We start from the raw sequence: 12710 nt of genomic DNA, 5'->3' as shown, positions 1-12710 counted from the left end.
CAAGGTGCTGAGAACATAGGCCTTATAAACCATCAGCTTGGTCCTAAGGGTCAGCTTGGTGTTAACCCATGCATGTTTTGCAAGTGGGCCAAAGATGGCAGCAGCTTTCCCTATGCGTATTGAGCTTTGGATCAAGAAACAGATTTTCTGTCACCATGGACCCAAGGTAGCAGAATTTGCGAACCGCTTCCAGTGGGGTGTTAGTGTGATCAGGGTGGAGATGCAACATCTTGTCCCATGACCACCATTTTCTTGATGCTCACAGTCAAAGAGAATAAGTTACCAGCATAGGAGACAGAGTCCACAAGTCTTTGCAGCTGAGTTTCCATGTGGGCGACTAGCGGAGCAATATCAGTGTAGAGCAGTTCGCTGATCAGGACGCAATGTGTTTTTGTCTCCGCTAGTGTGCACGTAGACTCCTTCCATATCTGCAGGGAAGGCAAAGGTCAATAGCATGGAGAAGATGATGCCAGAGTGGGGGCCATGACACAGCCTGTTTCACGCCATTCTTCACTCTGAAACCGTGTGATGTGGAGCCAAACTGTTCGGTGCAGTTCATGTCAAGGAAGGAGTGGATGAGATCGAGGTTTCGTGGACAGCCAATTTTTCCCAAAATCTGTAGAGCCCTGCTCTGCTGACGGTGTTGAATGCCTTCGTGAGATCTACTGAAGTAAGGTAAAGGGATATACTCTGTTCCCTAAACTTCTCGTGTAGCTGGCGCATGGAGAAGATCATGTCAACAACAGATCTGCTGGCACGGAAACCGCACTGCGTTTCTGGGTACACTCAGTCTGCAAGTAAATGGAGTCTTTTAAGTATGACTTCAGCAAAGACCTTCACCGTGACGCTAAGGAGTGAGATGCCCCTGTAGTTGTTGCAGTCTCCTCTGTAGCCATTGTTTTTGTGTATTGTGATGATTTTGGCATTCCAGCAGAGGAGGTGGTGGTCATAAAGCCGTGGTAATAGATGGGACTTTCTGTACTTGAGCAGTTTGGCTGGGATTCCATCCCTGCCGAATGCCCTTCCGTTTGCCAGGCAGTGCCTTCTCGAGTTCCAGTGATGAGGGTTCTTCATCTAACTCATCCACAAAAGGAAGTTGCAGGAGAGCGTCAAGTGCGGACTGAGATGTCCAATTCACAGGGGTACAGCTCACATTAGTATTCAGCCCAACGGGACATCTGTTTACTCCTGTCGGTGAGTACTTCACCATCTGCCGACATCAGGGGAGCAACTTTGGTGTCGGCAGGGCCAAGCGCCCTCTTGATCCCTTCATACATAGCTCGAAGATTTCCTTTGTCACATGCAGTTTGCATTTCTTGACATAAGTTGATCCAGTGTTTGCGCAGTATCTACATTTCTTTTGCATGCCTGTCTTGGCTACTTTCAGGTCATGCAGTGTCTTAGCTGTTGGGTTTATGTTGTGCATCATGAAGGCTTTGTTTTTTGCAATGACATATTATCTCAGCTGAGGTGGTCTTGAACCAATCCTTGTTGTGGGTTCTGCCTTTACCAAATGATGGTTATGCTGCTTCATAGATGATTGAAGCTTGTAAGTCACTAAGCTCATTGATGCCAGCATTGGTGGTTTCCATTAAGGCTTTGGTGGGTAGCAAGCATTCTAGCGCCAGTGCGAAGTGCTGGTATTTGGCATCATTGCTTGTGCAAGGGATGTTGATACATGGTGAACCTTCATTCTGCTGCCAATGTGAGTGGTTGGTGCCGAAGTTTGCTCTTGGTATGTGCGGGTGCGAAGAACACGGCGCAGATCGCGCCGCTTTGTGATGATTGGATCTAGTTTGTGCCAGTGACCATTCCTTGTGGCGATGTTTGCCCTGGAAGGTGGTGGTGATTTAAAGTTCATTCAGGGCACAAAGCTCAAGGAGTTGTCCATTACCGTTGATCTTGCCCACCCCATGACGACTGAGTCACATTGACCATGAATCACTGTCTGCCCCAACAGGCACAATGAAGTTACCCAGGATGAATAGCCTCACCATTTGGATTGTTCCTCAGATCACCTAGGGAGTCACAAATGCTCTTTATCGGAGATGCTGGCATACAGAGTTGACGTGTAGACGCATATGATGTTGACTGTGCCTCTGTCAGATAGTAGCCACAGGGAGCTGAGGCACTCCAAGATTGCTACTGGTGGCTCAACTGACTGCGCAGCCAGTTGCTCACTGCGAAACCTACTCGATGCTCAAGGCGATCTTCAACCAGTAGAAGGCAAAATTAGCCTCTGGAATAGATCCAATGTCGACTAATCTGGTTTCCTGTGAGCGACAATGTTGACACCAAGCTCACTGTCAATTAGGGCTGTCTTGTGTACACTTGCTGTGCAGTGTGGGTCATTGTTCATTCCAAGGAACATTGTCTCCACATTCCAGCTTCCAAGTCAAAAGGTTACCTACCTTTGTTTGCTGCGTAGCCTCGGCATGGTTTTGAGGTGGTGCAGACTTGCCTAGCATCTGCAAACCCTCTCAACCTCAGGCTGGTGTCCAGAGGAAAGACGAAAGCCTACAGGTCTGAGGCCAATTCAGTTGCAGGAGCTGCCAGAAGGTGCTAACTTGAGGGAAACACCAACTGCCTAATGAGACTCCACTCCAGATTTTGTCATATTTACTCTCTTCACTATTAGCTCTTGACGTTGTTGCTGTTGTTAATGTTGAAGGCAATGACCGGCAAGAACGCAGGTGTGACCTCATCCTCCAGATGTGCACAGGGAGCAGCTGCAGGTAGCCGCTTCCCACCTGCAGGTTGCCAACTCCATCTCCCGAACCCTGCAGCCGGGTCTGTGTTCTTCCCCTGCTCACGCTCTCTCTTTCATCCTTCACTGCTGCTGGCGTCTCCAGCCAGGTCCATGCCACAGCCACTTATCCATCTTACTCTGATGTTACACAAGGGTTTTTTTTTTGAGCACCGTCAGTGAGATCTGAACCCACGCACCTGCCCTCACTGGTCTGCTTCGCGCTGCTGCTCCCACTCTTTTATCCTCCCCACTGGTCTGCCTCTCTCTGCTGCTCCCGGTCCTTTTACCCTCCCCGCTGCTCCCACTCCTTTCATCCTCCCCACTGGTCCCCTCCAGTTGCAAGTGACCATATTTTATGCATCAGCCCAGACACAGTGTATCAACAGCTTATTTGACTGAGCAGGATTGAACCAATCTGTAACACTACCATTCAGGTAGAGCTCAGTACGGGCCGGGAACCGCAGCCTGTACCGAGCTCACGGACTGGGGATTAAATTAGAAGTTTCCTCATCTGCACAGCTCAATAAAACACCATGCTGCGCAATTACCCACTGGGCCCCTGCAGCACTTACAACTTTAAAGGGAGAGAGATGATTTCAATTACTCACGTGACACACACGCTGCTGTTGTTGCTGGTGTTCATGTCCTGGGATGCGTTTGACTCTGCAAGGGAGAAGAATTACATTTTAAATTTCCATCTCTGCGTTGCATTGAAAATGATGCCCCCAGCTGATTCTTTCTCTGCCGCCAGTCTTTGGTCTTTTATTGACACACGGTGAGGGAAAGCAACTTCAATTTAGTGAGCAGCATCAAGTGAGATGACCAACCTATTATTGTGCTGCTTTCAGCCAGTTTCCAGTTCTGACCCATGTTAACAAGGTCCTTGGCTGTGATGGCAAATGGTAGAACATTCAGGGATTGGTAGAGCCGAGAGTATGTGGACCATCAGGCAACAGGAACCAGAAATATATAGAGTACACATTAGCAAAGTTGTGAAGGGCTTAGAGAGGGTGCAGATAAGATTTTCTAGAATTGTACTAAGACTGAGGGACTTGAATTATATGGAGAGACTGGAGAAGTTGGGGTTGTTCTCCTTTGAGGAAAGATGATTAAGGGAGATTTAATAGAGGTGTTGATGGCGTAGTTAGGGAGAAGTGGCAGAAGGATCAGTAACCAGAAAACACATTTAAGATAACTGCCACAAGAAACAGAGGGCAGATGAGGAGAATGATGATCCGGAATGCACTGCCTGAAAAGGTGGTGGAAGCAGAATCAATACTAACTTTCAAAAAACTGGATGAAAACTTGAAAAGTAAAAATTTGCAAGGCTCTGGGGAAAGACAATGGGAATGGGATGGTGGCATTGTAGTAATGTTACAGAACTAGCAATCCAGAGGCCCGAACTAATGCTCCAAAGACACAAGTTCAAATCCCACCATGGAAGATGGTGGAATTTAAATTCAATTAATTAACAAATTGGAATAAAATGCTGGTCTCAGTGATGATGATAAAACTACAGGATTGTCATAAAAAACCCATATAGTTCACTAATGTCCTTCAGGGAAGGAAATCTGTTGTCCTTACCTGGTCTGGCCTACATGTGATTCCAGACCCACAGCAATGTGGTTGACTCTTAACTAACGTCTGAAATGGCCGTGCAAGCTACACAGCAAGGACATTTAGGGATAGGCAATAAATCCTGACCTTTCCAGCAATGCTCACATTGCAAGGATGAATTAAAAAAATTGGTTGGCTCTTTCAAAGAGCTGTCACTGGCATGATAGGCTGAATGGCCTCCTTCTGTGCTGCACGATTCTACCCTAAACAAACTCAAAACCAATTCAGATCCTGAGCCTGTCCAACAAACCAGCCATTAATAGATTTTTCTGTTTTTTGTCAAAAATCAACTCAACCATTTCAGACTGTCAAACGGCTGTTTTTCTTTATACAGAGGAAGGGGTGGCAGATACTCATTTCCTCCTCCCTCAATTGCTAATAGGTTTTGTAAAATTCTCATCCTGGTTTCAAAATTCCCTCCATGACCATACCCCTCCCTATCGCTAGAACCTCCTCCAGCCCAATAACCTTCCAAAATATCTGCGCTCCTCCAGTTTTGGCCTCGTGTATCCCCCATTTTCATTGCTCCATCATTAGTGGCTGTGATTTCAGCTACGTAGGCCCCAAGCTCGGATATTCCCTCAACATCTCTCTCTCCTCCTTTAAGATGTTCCTTCAAACCTATCTCTTCCATCTGTGCCAATATCCCATGTGGCTCAGCGTCAAATTTTGAGAGATAATGCTCCTGTGAAACACATTGGAACAGTTCACGACTGTTAAGGTCAGTAAACATATTGAAGTTGTTGTGGGCTGAGACACATGGGAAGTAGCGGGAGCTTCACTCTGGATCTAACCCTGTGCTGTACCTGCCTTGGGAGTGTTTGATGGGGACAGTGTAGAGGGAGCTTTACTCTGTATCTAACCCTGTTATCTTTTGGAAGGTGGCCATTATACCCCAGGCCCCTTTTATTTATTTTCGTCGAGGGGTCCTTTATTCCTCAGGCTCCCCTTTATTAACATTTTTATAGAAATAACTATTAAAATCAAATAAATAAAACAAATCTGCCCTAAGAGTGTCTGACGGAACAGCGTAGAGAGAGCTATACTCTGTATCTAACCTGTGTAGCACCTGCCCTGGGAGCATTTGATGGGACAGTGCAGAGGGAGCGTTACTCTGTATCTAATGCGTGCTGTACCTGCCCTGGGAGTGTCTGATGGGTAGTTTAGTGCAAACTTTACTATGTATCTAATCTGGGCTGTAGATTAAAGGCCTGCTCAGGTCAGGAAAAAGAACCCGACCCAAACCACAGCAGACCCGACCCAGCCCAGCCCAAGTCCCCCTGATTTTGCCCCGAGCCCACCCTGACCCCGACTCAGCCCAACCTGAGCCCGAGCCGACCATCCCTTTACTTACCTTCCTGACACCGAACCTGCAGCGCATGTGTGACGACATCATAGTGACGTCACTCGCGCACTGCGCAGACTCCGTTTCATCCCGGACTCCCAGCTCAGGTAAATTTTTTTAATATCAATACATACCGACAGAGCACTCACCCTGTGTGCCCAGCCCGGCCTGAGCCCAAAAGCCATACCCAGTTGGGGCAGATTAGAAGGGCCTTTATTCTGTATCTAGCCCATGCTGTACCTGCCTTGGGAGATAAGGACCAGGGGGCATAGTATAGAAATGAAAACCAGACCTTTCAGGAGTGAAATTAGGAAACACTTCTACATACAAAGGATGGTAGAAGTTTAGAACTCTCTTCTGAAACTGGCAATTGATGAGAGATCGATTGCTAATTTCAAAACAAATCGATAGATTTTTGTTAGCCAAATGTCTTAAGAAGTCTGAGGACTTAGGTCACAGATCAACCATGATCTCACTGAATGCCGGAACAGGCTCGAGAGGCTAAATGGCCTACTCCTGATGTCAGTATTAAGTGGCGGAATGGAAAGTGTTACAATTGCCAGCATTAACGGCCCTCACCCTGAGTGAAAAGAATTATGCTCACAAACCACAGTGCATTAAAGACCTTGAAGTGTTACTAAGATTCATGGAAGTAGCACAAGCCAGAGCCCCACACACACTTCTAGAACCATGGAAAAAGTACAGCACAGAAGGAGACCATTCAGCCCATTGTGACTGCACGGGCTGAATAAACTATCCCCCCAAACTAATCCCACCTTCCAGCAGCTGGTCTATAGCCCCACAGTTTACTGCACCTCAGGTACATGTCCAGGTACCTTTTAAAAGAATTGAGGGTTTCTGCCTCCACCACCATTCCTGGCAGTGAATTCCAGACACTCTCCACCCTCTGGGTGAAAAAGTTTCCTCTCATATCCCCTTTAATCCTTCTATCAATCACCTTAAATCTGTGCCCCCTGGTGATTGATCTCCCCACAAGGGGAATCAGGTCCTTCCTGTCCACTCTATCGAGGCCCCTCATAATTTTGTACACCTCAATCAAGTCATCCCTCAGCCTCCTCAGTTCCAGGGAAAACAACCATGGCCTATCCAATCTCTCCTCATAGCGGCAACCTTCAAGCCCTGGCACCATTCTTGTAAATCTCCTCTGTACTCGCTCCACAGCAATTATGCCCTTCCTGTAATGTGGTGAAGAGAACTGTATGCAATACTCCAGCTGTGCCCTAACCAATGCTCTATACAGTTCCAGCATCACTTCCCTGCTTTTGTACTCTATAACTCGGCCAATAAAGGAAAGCAATCCATATGCCTTCTTCACCACTCTATCTACCTGACTTGCCACCTTCAGGGACCTGCGGACATGCACTCCGAGGTCTCTCACTTCTTCAACCCCTCACAATATCCTCCCGTTTATTGTATATTCCCTCGATTTATTTGCTCTTTCCAAATGCATCACCTCTCACTTCTCTGGATTGAATTCCATTTGCCACTTTTCCGCCCACTCAACTAAAACATTGATATCATTCTGGAGTCCACGACTTTCCTCCTCACTACTAACTAGAAGGCCAATTTTTATGCCAGCAGCAAATTTCCCAATCATGCCTCCCACATTTAAGCCCAAATTATTATATACCACAAACAGCAAGGGACCAACACAGCCCTGTGGAATGCCACTAGAAACCACTTTCCATTCACAAAAACATCCATTGACTACTATCCTTTGTTTCCTGTCACTGAGCCAATTCTGGATGCAACCTGCCACCTTCCCCTTTATCCCACGGGCTTTAATTTTACTCAACAGTCTGCCATGCGGGACCTTGTCAAATTACTTAATAAAATCCATGTAAACCACATCCACTGCACTACCCTCATCAATCCTCCTTGTCACTCCTCAAAAACTCAATCAAGTTAGTAAGATATGACCTTCCTCTAACAAATCCATGCTGACTATCCCTGATTAATCCTCACCTTTCTAAGTGGCAGTTTATCCTGTCCCTCAGAATAGATTCCAACAACTTACCCACCACCAAGGTCAGACTGACTGGCCTATAATACCTGGCTTATGCCTCACTCTTTTTTAAACAATGGTGCAATGTCCGCAGACTTCCAATCATCTGGTACTTTGCCTATATCTAGTGAGGATTTGAACATGATCCTCCGTGCATCCGCTATTTCCTCCCTGGCTTCCTTTATTAACCTGGGATGCAATCCATCTGGTCCTGGCAATTTCCACTTTCAGGGACGTCAGACCCTCAAGCACTTCCTCTCTTATTATGCTTATTGTATCTAATATTTCACACTCCTCTTCTTTAATTACAATGTCTGCAACAACCCTCTCTTTTGTGAAGATAGAGACAAAAAACTCATCAAGAACCCTGCCAACATCTTCTGTATCCACGCATAGGTTCCCCTGTACATCTGATAGGCCCTACTCTTCCCTTAGTTATCCTCTTGCTCTTAATGTACTGAGAAGACATCTTCGGGTTTTCCGTTGAATTTACCTGCCAATAATTTTTCCATGCTCTCTCTTTGCTTTTCTAATTTTCTTTTTTTACTTCACCCCCACATTTTCTATCCTCCTTTCTAAAGTATTAAGATATTTGTGATAGTCATAAGCTTTCTTTTTTTGCTTTAACTTACCCTGTTAACTTTTAGATCACAAGGGGGCTCTAGATTTGGCGGTACCACCTTTAATCTTTGTGGGGACATGCGTACACTGTGTCCGCATTATCTTGCTTTTGAATGCCCCTCGCTGGTTTGCCACTGATTTTCCTTTAAGTAGCTGCATCCAGTCCACTTTCACCAATTCACCTCTCAGTTCCATAAAATTTGCCTTCCCCCAATTTAGAACCTTTGCTTCTGTTTTATCTTTGTCCTTTTCCATGATTATGCTAAAACTAACTGCATTATGGTCACTATCTCCAAAATGGTCACCCACTGTTACTTCATCCACTTGCCCAGCTTCATTACAGAAGACTAAATCTAGAATTGTGCCCCCTCTCGTTGGGCTTGTAATGTGCTAGCTAAAAAAGTTCTCTTGAACGCAGTTCAAGAACTTTGTCCCCTCTTTGCCCTTCACACTGTTTGTATCCAAGCTGATATTGGAGTAGTTGAAATCCCCAACTATTATTGCCCTAAAGTTTTTGCACTCAGAAATCTGCCTACATATTTGTTCTTCAATCTCCCTCTCACTATTTGCTATTTGGGGTGAGGTCTATAGTACACTCCCAGTAATGTAGCTGCCCCCTTTTTATTTGAGCTCCACCTATATGGCCTCGTTTGATGATCCATTTAGCATATCATCCCTCCTCAAAGCTGTTATCGATTCCTTAACTAATAATGCTGCACCCCCCTCCTTTTTTATCTCCCTCTCTATCACGCCTGAAAACTCTACATCCAGGGATGTTAAGCTACCATTCTTGCCCCTCTTTAAGCCAAGTTTCTATTATAGCAATGATATCCTCTGAAGTTTAACAGGCTCGAGCCACTCATCAGGGACTCCTGAGGTTTAACAAGCTGGAGTCACCTGACAGAAACTGCTACGCGATTTAACAAGCCAGCATTCATCCGTTAAAGCCCAGAAGGAAATCAGGCTTGCCAGAAGCTTAATTTGATTACGACTGCCCCACTCAGTTTCAATATATTCAGTCATGACATGCCCATCCCCAATTATGTACTTCAGACCAAACCCAATTACTGCTAGTTCATTACAAAAGACATTTTTGACCTTCCTCTATTTAAAAATATTTTGTTAAGAGTGCGACTTCCTTGCCAGGACATGGCTTTCCAGATGCACTTTCCCCCACTTTGTGTGTGAACTTTGCCTCTGAGTTTTAAGAATCTACTTGACTGCAGAGGTTATCACAACCAAACCTGCTCTGTCTATCCCTGCTCATGTGCAACAGGGGCTGTTAGACAGTAATAAAGAACAGAAACCATTCTTGATTTTCTCATCCCTAAACCAGGCTGCCAAGGGTAATCACTGGAGCCAAACCACCCTCAGGCTGATACCCACAAACTCAGCGCAGCCTGAGAATCGAATCTGGGACTTCTCTGGTGGATTTGCCTTGGCTGGATAAACTCGACGAACTCAGGTTTTCTGTTTCCGAATCCTTCCCTAAGTAACTCTTGTAGATACATTACACAGTACCATTTTTTTCTGCCTCTCTGCCCTCATCTGCAAGTGCAGAGAACTCATGGACTTCTTTGTCACTACGATTGAGACCATCCATTCAGTTGCCTGTGCCAGCCCCACTTCCTTGCTCTCTAAGGCAATCCTCAACCAAAGCGGACACTTCCTTACCCCAACTCTGATTTCACTTTTCCCTAGTGTGACAGAAACCACACCTGCCAAATGGAAACACATTAATTTCGTCAGATGGAACACTACTTGAACCTTTTTACTGTACATTGCACAGAACTAATTTTAAAATGACCAGCGTTGGACAGCTGAAACATGGCTGCACATTTGCATTCTGAGACACTTGAATAGAGAGACAATGGAAGTGTTCACTGATTCAATTAACAAACTGGTCTAGGCAATCATAATAATCAACCTTCTTTGTGTAAGAGCCAGAGCTCCACACCCTGTGTGACTGCAGAACTTTGAGAATCAACAACTGCCGCAGAAGATGCTGTTTCAAACAAAGAGCTGGTCACGTAACTTACCTGCTGGCCAGACTGGGAGCCATTTGAATTGTGCCTCACAGAAAGATTTGGGCAGGTTGCAATTTGAAGACAAAAGAGAAGGAAAGTCTTTCCCCGTCTCTCTCTCTCAAGGAAAGTCCCAAGGATCCACAGAAGCAGCTTAAGCCTCAAGACAGAGGACCTCTTCAGCCTTCTGATACCAGAGAAGCAACATTGAAAGTATACACTGGGCTCCAGCGAGCAAGGACTCACTGAGGTCTTAAGCTAAAAGCACTGTTTTAAAGTTAAACCCTGTTACGGCCAAACCAGGAAAGGGGGTAAGAGGGGAGCCCGAGACCCCTTCCTCACCCGGTCGTAACACTGGTTTCATTCTTAAATCGCCCCCACCCCCTATCCCTCGTCAAGCTCATCTTGCCCACGAGACCCACCTCCTGCTCTTTTGATCAGATTCCCACTATACTGTTCACCAGCCAGCTCCCTTTCTTGTCCCCAAGCTACTTGGCTTCATAAATGGCTCCCTCTTCACAGGTACTGTCTCCCTTTCCTTTTAAAACCACATCATCCAACATCCCCAAATAAAAACACCTGCAAACAATCTGTCTTTGCAAACTAATCTCCCATTCCAACCTCCCTTTTCTCTCCAAGTCCATGAATGCGTTGTCGCTTCCCAAATCCATGCTCATCTTTTTCATAACTCCATATTTCAATCTCCCAACTGGGTTTCCATCTATGCTACAGCATTGAAAAGGCCAGACTTGAAAGTCATGAATTACACAGAATCGATACAGTGCAGGAGGCAGCCATTCGGCCATGTCTGCACTAGCTCGCTGAAGGAGCAATTTCCTCAGTTCCATGCCCCTGCCTTCTCCCCGTAACCCTGCACATTTTGCCTTTTCATATAACTGTCTGATTCTCTTTTGAATGCTTCAATTGAACCTGCCTCCAAAACGCTCTCAGGCAGCGCATTCCAGCCCTTAACCACTCACTGCATGAAAATATTTCTCCTCACGTCACTTTTGCTTCTCTTACCAAATATTTTAAATCTGTGCCCTCTCGCTCTCGATCCGGAACACTTTCTCCCTATCTACTCTGTCCGGACCCCTCATGATTTTGAATACCTCTATCAAATCACCTCTCAGCCTTCTCTTCCCCAAGGAAAACAGTCCCAACTTCTCCAATCTATCTTCTTAGCTGAAATTTCTCATCCCCGGGACCATTCTCGTCAATCTTTTCTGTACTCTTTCCAATGCTCTCACGTCTTTCCTCAAGTGCGGTGCCCAGAATTGGATACAATACTCCAGCTGAGGCCGAAATAGTGTTTTATACAAGTTCAACATAACTTCCTTGCTCTTGTACTCTATGCCCCTAATAATAAAGCCCAGGATACCCTATGTGTCTGTGACAAATGTAAACTACTCCTCATCCTTATATATTTTTTTATATTTAGAGATACAGCACTGAAACAGGCCCTTCGGTCCGAGTCTGTGCCGACCAACAACCACCCATCTATACCAACCCTACAGTAATCCCACACTCCCCATCACCTACCTACACTAGGGGCAATTTATAATGGCCGATTTACCCATCACCTGCAAGTCTTTGGCTGTGGGAGGAAACCGGAGCACCCAGGGAAAACCCACGCAGACACAGGGAGAACTTGCAAACTCCACACAGGCAGTACCCAGAATCGAACCCAGGTCCCTGGAGCTGTGAGGCTGCGGTGCTAACCACTGCGCCACTCCTTCTCTACCTGTCAGCAGCCTTTGACATGATTGGCCACATCATCCTCTTCCAATGCCTCTCCTCCATTGTTCAGCTGAGTGGGACATTCTAATTTTAATCCATGAAGCCAGGTGGTGAAGGATAGAACTGGATCCTAATGTTCACACACACAAGTTTTTTTTACGATCAGGTGAGAAAAGCCTATTTCTCAACCTTCACCTGGTCTTATTGTAACAGGGTTTATGTTTTAAACAGCGTTTTCAGCTCCCCCTTTTGTGAATCCTTGGTCACTGCTTTCCAATTATAATGCAAAGAAATGAGCACAAACAGTAACAGTTTAAAAATCAATGTTCATGTGGCGAAATTAATGTGCTGCATTTGTGGCAGGTGGGGGCCTGCATGACATTTTATTTAAAGATATACACTACAAACATGAACAAGAGATCATAATTCAGTGATCATAATTATGAAAAGGACGAGGATAGAACAGGAGTTAGAGTCCTCAATTGGGGCAGGGCCAATTTTACTAAGCTGACGAGTGATTTAGCTAAAGTGGACTGGAAACAGCTACTTGAAGATAAACCAGTGTCAAAGCAGTGGGAGGCATTCAAA

At 45.6% G+C, this 12710-nt stretch overlaps 1 protein-coding gene across 3 annotated transcripts in view; it reads right to left on the bottom strand.

The window, feature by feature from the left end:
* Window positions 1-12710, bottom strand: part of vac14 (vac14 homolog (S. cerevisiae)) — a 444921-nt gene that overhangs the window by 331203 nt on the left and 101008 nt on the right. For all 3 annotated transcript variants that reach the window (XM_068049759.1, XM_068049760.1, XM_068049758.1), the window contains exon 11: window positions 3358-3412. In XM_068049759.1, coding sequence (XP_067905860.1) covers window positions 3358-3412 — 55 coding nt within the window. The remainder of the gene's footprint in view (window positions 1-3357; window positions 3413-12710) is intronic.

Source organism: Heterodontus francisci, chromosome 17 (assembly GCF_036365525.1).
Source record: "Heterodontus francisci isolate sHetFra1 chromosome 17, sHetFra1.hap1, whole genome shotgun sequence".
Classification (NCBI taxonomy): domain Eukaryota; kingdom Metazoa; phylum Chordata; class Chondrichthyes; order Heterodontiformes; family Heterodontidae; genus Heterodontus; species Heterodontus francisci.
The sequence above is the reverse complement of the archived record's forward strand: the minus strand, read 5'-3'. Positions and strand labels throughout refer to the sequence as shown.